The 9,525-nt window shown below is 43.2% G+C and overlaps 1 protein-coding gene across 1 annotated transcript; it reads left to right on the top strand.

Moving 5' to 3' along the window:
- The first annotated feature begins 628 nt into the window (after positions 1-628).
- Positions 629-8,750, top strand: osr1 (odd-skipped related transcription factor 1). Its single transcript, XM_004082142.5, has 3 exons — positions 629-875; positions 5,717-6,413; positions 8,119-8,750. Exons 2-3 carry the CDS (start codon positions 5,737-5,739, stop codon positions 8,249-8,251), a joined length of 810 nt encoding a protein of 269 aa, XP_004082190.1. The 5' UTR covers positions 629-875; positions 5,717-5,736; the 3' UTR covers positions 8,252-8,750.
- Positions 8,751-9,525: the final 775 nt, after the last annotated feature.

Consider the following 9,525-nt stretch of genomic DNA (forward strand, 5'->3'; position numbering starts at 1 on the left):
AACCCACTGGTACATTTTTTTGTTTTTTATGTTCTTGTTTGTCTAAGAAGCAGCTGGAAGGACAGTTGATTGATCTCCAGTGATTTCTGATTTAAATAAAGTTTTTGTATCTGACATGTTTAATCAAAGATACTTTTTGATGGAAAAATGCCCCAAATTGGCTGCTGGTTTGAAGTTTGTTCACCTGATGACCTCACCTGTTCCAACTCTGCATCTTTTCGTCAATCAAAGTTTTCTAAACACTGTTAGGATTTAGAAAAATGAACAAAGATTTGTATTTGGGATACAAATCATAAACACTTAATAATATTTCATTCAAATGAATAGTTGAGGGCAGTAATGTGGGAAACCCAGCTGCGCACGCGCTCGGACCCCCTGCAGGGTCCATCATGTCCGCGCGGCGCTGTGCACGCGGGACTACATGATGAAGAAAAGTGCAGAATGTTTTTTTTTCTTTCTTTCTTTTTTTTTTTTTTTTTGCTGAGTGCGCGCATCCACTCACGTCAGAGCACACCATCGTGCTGCGTGTGTGCGTGTTGGTGTCGTGCGCGTGTGAATGGGCCGGCTGTGTGACGTGCCACAAGGTGTCGGACTTCGCCTATTAAAAGAAGCGGCGGCTCAGAGCGCAGACCCGTGTGGCGGAGCCGAGAGGTGTGAACGCAGCGAGCCGCCACAGCTCCACAGTGAACCACGCAGCTGCCTCACGCACGCACGCACGCACGCACGTACCGGCTCGGTTCTGCTCGTCCGCTGCAGCAGCGGGAACATGCTGCCGCTTCACTGACACGTCCATCCAGGTGCGCAGCGCTGCTCGGCTGGGCTTCCACTTCCTGGCGATCCAGCAGGATTACAGACGAAACTTTCATCTCTGCGCGGTGAGTTCAGCTCCCGGAATCTAATTCTAAAACGCGTGCACAGTGGTCCAGTCTTTTATCCTAGTTCAACAACCTGTTTTTTTTTAAAGCTTTTTAAAAGTTTGGGAGCTGCGCGCAACAGGTGTGCGCGTCATCGTGCTGATGTCACCTATAATTGGCCACTAGAACACAGTTATTTAGTGAAAATGTATCAAAATGTTTTCCTGAATGTCCTAAACGGAGAAGTCAGGACATTTTTCCTCTGAGATTTTTTTTTCATTCAAACATCAGCAAACGTGAAAACCTTGAAGTACCATCAAACAAGTGATGAAAATCTGAATTTTGGAAGACTGCTATCCCCCTGATGGATTTATTTTTAAGACTTTCAAACTTCAGGCGCGTCTCAATCAACATCCCAGGCTTCCGTCTCTGTCTGCTCTCACCTCCTCTTCATCCCACTGATCCACTTAATGGCTGAGCGCACGAGGGGCTCTGGCACCTTCGTGCGCTCACATCCATGCGCGAGGAAAAGGCAGCGCTGTCATGTGGGAAGGCTGTGAGCCCCAACTCCTCCTCAGAAGGTCTGAGCATACATGTAAAATGTCTGTTTCAGATTTAAAATTTGAATTTTGAACTTCTTTAGAACCGCGGAGGTCCGGATTTCAGCGTAAACTCCCACATCCAACAGCAGTTTCTATATATTCCCATAATTTTTTTATTCTACTGCTCAGTACAAGACAGGTATTATAATTATAGCCTGCAGTTTTAACGAATGGATACGTGCAAACCAAACACGTTTTATTCTGCATCAGTCTGAAGAGAAACGAGCGGTCCATCTATTTGGCTCCAACTTGATCATCAGATCAGCTCCAGAGCAAAACTCCTGTGAGGCTCTGAAGCTGCAGCTCAACTGCTCCTGCAGAAATGTTCCTATCTTTTGATAAAATCACATTTTTTTAAAAAAAAATCTGAATCTGGCAGACCGGACCAGAACTTGGGGGGGGGGGGGGGGGGGGGGGGTCCTTCTGTATGCAGATGGCCTTGAAAGGGTTAAGTGTGGCTGCAGCAGAGCTCCAGTCAGTCAAACTTCTGCATGAAGTCTATTACTTCTGCATGGTGATCAGACAGGAGGAGGGGGCGGGAGTTCCAGCTCCGCCGCTCCTCATCACAACAGGCAGCAGAAGAGCGGCCGCCTTCTCTGTTAACTCGTTTTTTAAGAGACTTTTTGAAGAGAAAAACATCATTTTCATTACCCGAAAAATGCTAAAAAACAAAAAGTCCTGCCTGCTTATGATTGTCCCACTCACTCACACTACAGAATATGAATGACTTCTAAATGTAATGTAAAACTCTGGTCTCTAGAATGACACCAAAAGCACTTTTTCTAGACATGCATCCAGAAAACACTATTTAAAGTCTTTCCATTGCCTCCAATTTAGGTTCAGCTGTTTTTCATTGAAAAACATCAAAGGTTTCGTATTTTTTTTATAAAGATAATAAGATGATATTCCAGTGATTCCATGTTTTTTTCAAAAGGAGGGATTCTGTTTCTTTGAAAAAGAACATTTCTGGACTAATGGTGTGCAGAACTTTTCCTTTTTTAAGTGCTGCACACTCACATCAATCCTCAGGATAAAGAAGGCGTATTCTAACTGAAGGCAGTTCAGCAGAAAAGAAAGACGGTTTTGCCGATTCGCTGGTTCCAATGATCCAAGTTTGATTCTGAAATGTCTAACAGTGTTGCTCCTTCACTCTGACCTCACGTCTCCTTCAGAGACGTTTGGTGGATTCCTAACAGAAGAATATATTTATTTTTCACTGCAGAAATGATTTGCTTGTGCAGAAAACATACAATGAGGGGCTGATTTTGTAAAACAATTTGATATTTAATACTGGGTTCAGATTCAATCTTACTCACAAAATCTTGCTCACTCTGTAATTTTATTTTAACTAAGGAAAATCAATAATAACCTCATCAGGTTCTGATTTATGTGATGATATAATGGTTACTTTCATTCAGTTTTGACATTTGTTTAAGTTTTCAGATGATTCCCAACTTTTTTTCAACAGGATTTCTACAGACATCAGCAAAGAAAGTCAACCTGCTAACCAGCAGCGGGCTAACTAACACTCAGCATTTGTATTAAGTCAATCTGTGGCACTTTTCCTATTTTCTCACAATGAGCACAAAATGCTTACAAAGCCCAATCCTATGTGGATGTCAGGAATGACAATCAGCTTCAGGAAACACTATAAAAAGGATTATTTTTATTATTAAAATGTCCAAAAAAACAATAATAAAAAAACAAAAAAGTTTAGTCAAATAAAAAGCCAAATTCATCCAAGGAAATCTAAAGTGTGTTAAGTTTCTACAAAACAAATGAGCAAAATGAGAGCAAATAATCAGCGTTTTGCTTCAAATTTAGAACAAAATATCCATTTGTATATTTAAAAAAACGTCTACATTCTCCCATGAGTTAAAATAAACACAAACTAGTTGAAAGGAAAGTCTTCCTGCTTCTTTCGTGAGGACTTCCTTGTTTGTGTTTGTCTTAAAGGTGTCATCTGAGGGTTTTACAGGGTTAAAGGTATGCGAGCAGATCTGACGAACCCGTTTCAGCCCCTCAAACCGTCCAGGACCAGACCAAAATGAAACTTCCTGAATGAGCAGCTGCAGCAGTTGGGAGTCAAAGACGTCAGTTGTGCGCGCTGTGGGCCCGAGGTGTGGCCCGCGAGCGTCTGCCTGACACAAAGATACATCATTGTCTATTGTTGCTGCAGCTTATCCAACCAGATTGAACAGATCGCAGGTATTTGTGTGGACGAGCGCTGTCACTCAGCCGCCGCAGGCATGTGTCTGAACCATGCGCACAAACACAGAGCCAGGCCTGTGCACGGCTTTTGTTTTCTTCTCTGGCACTGCAGCAGCACACATCTGTGGCGTTCACATCTGAACTCTCCAGAGGCCTCTCCCCAAAAGCGCTGTCATCCACAGATACTTCCTACATGTTGCAGGTTTTCCATGCTCGGTCTTCCATCACACGTGATTCACAAGTGATTCTTGTGTTTGTCGTGCGTCGATGTTCGGTTTGAGATGTTGTAGGAGTTCAACATTTGTTTGGTTGAGAATTACCCAGTTAATGCAGATTTTACGTAGGTTATACCCAATTGTTCTGTAAATCGTATGTGGTTGTGTGTGATCTTTGCGAGATGCGTACGTACGTTTGTGTCTTTCCACGTTCCACGTATGTCTCACAGACTTTTCATGCATGAACCACCGATGTATAACTTTTATATCGCTTATACGGCGCACATATCTCTTTCAACTTACGTTATTGACACACGATTCACTAATGAAATGCACATAAATAGCGCTGCAATCAGGCACGGTTCAAGTTCTATGTCGATTAATGTTTTGTTCCCATGGTTCATTTGTGATCAAATTTCACCTAAAGACCAGAAGCTTTGCCACTTTTTCCATGTATATTCACGTATGACTTATTTTCATCTGTGCATTATGTGCAAAAGTGTTTCAAGAGTTTGTTTGTTTTTCTGACATTTCTGTGCTGCACAAGTAATCCATCGATGTGTTTAGCGGATGGTGGGGAGCGGAAGATTTTTTAGTCTTTTACAGCAGTTCTGTCCTAAAAAGGTTTCATCGACAGGGTTTCCTCTCCAAGCAAGGCATTATGTCCCTGACTGAGTGGAGGAAGAGAAAGCAGGAGAGGGTTTATGTGGACCCAAAACTCAACAAATGTTTGAAAGTATTTAAAATTCACTTTTAGTATTGACATCGAGCAGGTGGGCAAAGTACAGCGCTGAGCCCATATGCTGCCTGTTAAACGACCTCATCCAGCCTCCAAACTGGAATAAATTATATCGATAATCCTGATAAATGTTTTATATTCCCTGAAATTCTGGAGTCTTCCTATAGATGGTGCACCACAAAGAATTTGAACTTTGTTTTGGCTCAGAAAGTTCTTCTGCTTTCATGTGGTATTGGAAGATTTGTATTTTTTTTATTTAATGTTTCTGTGTTTTCTGAGTCGGACAGTCATTTCTCAAACCATCCCAACAACACATAAACGCAGCATTTCTCCTTTTCCCTGAGGAACATTGACCCCATTGGTGCAATTGGTACTAGAATGAGAATATATATATATATCTATATATATATCTATATATATATAGATATATATATATATATATATCTATATATATAAACACGCCACGCATCTCCTTCTGCTCCAGTCCTCCTGTCAATTTTTAAAACCCTGTATGACCCACGAGTCAAAACGTTTGCCCACCGCTGACCTTGAGCCTAACCTTCAGATGTTTACACCATCAGTGTTGCTTCTATCTAAACAGTTCCAGCAGCAGAGCCTGAATTCAGTTCTGAGGATCCCGCATTGGGGTCAGAAAATGACCTTCTACACTTCAACTGGCTGGTTGTGTATTCTAACAGCACCTCCGGGGGGTGAAGGGAGTGCAGGGTGAGACTCATCTGCATATCAAGCACGTCAAGTCTGTGGACCTGTGAGGAGAAACGTGAGGACAGAGCCACTCTCTGGTGTTTTTCTGAAGCGCTGCTTCACCTTGATCGAAGCAGTTCTCTAGAAGAATCAAGACAAAAGGTGTGAGTGACGCCTGGAGAAGTCAGGACTTAAAGGGAGGCTGACAAACTTCACATGTCAAAGATGCACCAAAATATCCAATGATGTCTTTGAGAATGATAATTTTTCTGGGAATAGATACTCCTTACACTTGAATGTTTGAATCCTGTTCTTCAACAGGAAATGTTATGCCTTTTTAAGGAAGAACTTGAGTGAGTTGTTCACATTTCATTGTTGTGTCTTTTTTAGAGGAACCTGGTTTTGGAACTATGGGCAGTAAGACTCTTCCGGCGCCCGTCCCTCTTCATCCGTCCCTTCAGCTGGCCAACTGCTCCCTCATCCAGAGCTCCACAGGTCTTCAGCTTCCAGCAGACCATTTTCACAGCATCTACAGTTTCAGCGCCCTGCACGCCATCCACCTCCACCAGTGGACTCTTGGCTACCAGCCTCTGGCTCTGCCACGCTGCACCATCTCCAAGCTGCCCCCCCAGTTTTCCTCCATGGCCTCCATCCCCATATTCCCTCACCTCCTGCAGCCGAAGCTGGACTCCGCCGCGCTGCTCCAGAGCTCCAAGAGCAAACCACGATTTGACTTCGCCAACCTGGCAGCAGCCGCCACTCAGGATGACCACCTGAAGGTGGAGGACCTGAGCATGACGGGTGCAGCAGCTGCTGCGACGGCCCAGGTTCCGCCTCAGCACCAGAGCTCGTCCGGGCTGGGCTGTCTGCTGGACGTGACCAAACTCTCCTCACCAGAGCGCAAGTCCAGCCGCGGCCGACTGCCCTCCAAGACCAAGAAGGAGTTTGTCTGCAAGTTCTGTGGCCGACATTTTACCAAATCTTACAACCTTTTGATCCACGAGAGGACGCACACGGACGAGAGGCCGTACACGTGCGACATCTGCCACAAGGCCTTCAGGAGGCAGGACCACCTCAGAGACCACAGGTGAGAACCTCACCGTTCATCCATCTTTTCGATTTTTAGTGTTCAGAGTAGGAGATAGTGAGTAAAACACAGACCAAATAGTGAGTTCAGACAAAATAAAATTCGGACGTTACTACCACTGGATGACCTCATCAATAGCCTCTGTTCATCTAACTTAGTATGTAGCTGCCAATGCTCGAAAAAATAACTTCAGTTTTATAATAACAAATAAAAAAAAAAGTCAAGCAAAAACAAAAATTCAATACTGAGATTTAAAAGTAAACATGAAGAAATGCATTTCTCCTGGACGCCACAAGTGAGACACGTATCACCCTATCGGCGGAGGAAATGACCACGGCTCCTACAGAGAAATAAGAAGAAGCCAGAGGGGTAGGGAAGCAATTTGGATTCAGCCTTAAGGCCCGTACACACCGGGACGAATATTCGCCAGGCGTTATTCGCCAGCGTTTTTCGCCACGTCTTTTGTGTTCACACCCAGGTGATTTTCGCTGAGGATGAGCCGAGCAAACATGCAATTTCCTTCCCTGACATTAGATGGCGCTTAATGTAAAACAGAAATACTCCTGTACACAAGGTGGCGCTGCGCAACTTTACGCTTCTTAAAGTCGCTTTTCACTCAGAAGAAGAGAGCAAGTATTTACGCGATTGTCAGAATCAAACAAAGAAAACATGAACATTTCAAGCACCAGTAGCTCCAACTGGTGCTTGGTTCGGGGATATTTTAGAATGTCCGTCATTATTTCGTCGCGGCTGTGTAGACGCTACTTGGCGTCTATCTTCTTCGCTGGTATGTGTGCTCAGCAAGGCAGTTTTGTGTTTGAGCGCCCCCAAGTTGTGTTTTACTGTAACTTCAGAAGCTCCAGACACGTGAGCAAAAGCGCCATTCTCATTGGTCGAGTAGATTTCGACGCGATGCGTCGAAAAAAAAAAACGAACCCGAGGCGTTTTTTTTTTTGACGCTTTAACGCCTGGCGTTTTTTCGCGTCGGTGTGCACACTCTCGTTGGTGCCCTTTGTTTAGTCACGAGGCGTTAAACGTCGGCGAAAATCGCCGGCGAAATTCGTCCCGGTGTGAACAGGCCTTTAGTCTTTCAAATATCAAAATAGAGCTGTAAAAGAAAAAAAATCAGTCAAACACTCAGTCTTTTCCAACTGTTGCTGTAATTCCGCCAGTATTTGGTAGCGACAGTCCAGTGTGAGTCCACCGTATGCTAAACGCACATTACAGAATCCACATTCTCCAACAGTTATCACATGTATGTTGACAGTAGCATTTGACATCTTTTAAGGTCTATTATTGCACTGGAGAAGGGGTTTAGGACCATGATTAGATGGTAACAACTGTCGAATCAGCCATTTTTAGCGGACGGAGTGGAAATCCAAGTTGTATTTTACCATGAGATCTAACATAATCCATAGTTCATGGAATCAGTGATACCAGAACTGAGATCCTGAGATCAGCTGCTGTTCATCCTTGTTACAAAAGTCCAAAAATGGTCTTCAGTTTGTTTTTTCTTTGCTCATGAAGTGGTCACTCTGACTTCCCTTTAACTAACATGTTATCCATGAATGGACGTTGAGCAGAACATGTGATCTCGTGCACTGGAAGAATTTGCCGCGCTCAGCAAACGTGTGTCAGCCACAGTGAAGGTGTTGACTTCACAGAAGCTGTGGGATGCCCTAACCTGCTGCCTTTCTCCCTGCAGGTACATCCATTCCAAAGAGAAGCCCTTCAAATGTCAAGAGTGCGGAAAAGGCTTCTGTCAGTCCAGAACATTGGCTGTCCACAAAACATTACACATGCAGGTCAAAGAGCTGAAGCCAGCCAAGGTCAAGTAGGTCAAGCGACCGGGACACTGGAAAAACACGACCAAAGATGACCCAAAGAACAGCCAAAGACTTTTCCTTCTCGGGAGGCAAACATTCCTCAAGGATGAAATATTCCACCGGCCACGTCTTAAAGAAAAAACAGAATCAGCCTCAGTGCTTGTTATCAAAGCCTGACTTGGCAGAGAAGCCGGTGGATGTGTGGAATGTGAAATGGACCTTGAAAAACCCCTGTGGCTGCTCAGCACAAAGACTTCACAAGCATTTAATCCAAAGAGGAAAGTTACTCCTATATGTTTAGTAACAAAGCCCCAGAATGATCAAAGCCATGTTAGTGACAAACATTTCCTTTTTTTTAATACTCAGTTTCAATGTTATTTTTGTACAGACGCATTATATCAAAATGTATTTTTGCACTTTAACCTGATTAATAATTATTGACATGTATCACTGGATTTCTTAAACTTATTTTCTTAATGAATAATCATTGCTAAATAAAATATTTTACCAATTACCGCTCAGCTGTTTGTGACTGATCTGAACTGTGGATTCTGACTCAAGTCGACCAAAACACACTTCGTAGTACCTGACGTAGTACCTGTGTTAAATAACAAAACGACAAAGATTTATACAACCTCATCCAATAAAAACGATGTTTGGTGTTTTTAACATGTTCTATTAGCATTTTTCTCACAATGGTGGACATTTATTAAATTCAAATCGTGAAGCAGACGAAAAAATGCAATTTGAAAACTTTAGTATTTTTGACAAGGGACAGATCACTATGTGAAGGCAGATCACTATGGCCTAGAAAACACGTTTTTCTTTTTCTTTTTTTGGCTAAAAATGGTGTAATCATAATTAAAATAGATCAAAGGATAATCAGGGTGGGACTTTAAATGCTTTTGAGGAAATGTGTTTAGAGGCTAGAGCTTAAATCCTAGCAGTAAATAAAGAAAGGAGTTTGGAACTTGCCTTACAGGAGTTCTCTCTCCTAAAACGCAAACAGCTTGGGTGCATTGGAACCGTCTGTTTTATCAAACTACTCAGCAGTTCAAGAAAGAATGTGGGGATTTCAACCCACGTCTGTTTTCGGCTTCACTCCACGCTGCAGGTTTTTATTGATGACAGGGAGTTGATCCGGTTCTGTTCACATGCGTTTTTGGATGTAGATCCTTATCTGAAGGTTCACATCCTCTGATGCTCAGGATTGTGTGGCAGGTGTGAAAGCTCACCTGAACTCTAGTGGGGTTTGTTTCAGCGGGAATGCAGACAGACTCTCTGTG

Source organism: Oryzias latipes, chromosome 22 (genome assembly GCF_053564925.1).
Source record: "Oryzias latipes strain Hd-rR chromosome 22, Olatipes_Hd-rR_3.1".
Lineage (NCBI taxonomy): Eukaryota > Metazoa > Chordata > Actinopteri > Beloniformes > Adrianichthyidae > Oryzias > Oryzias latipes.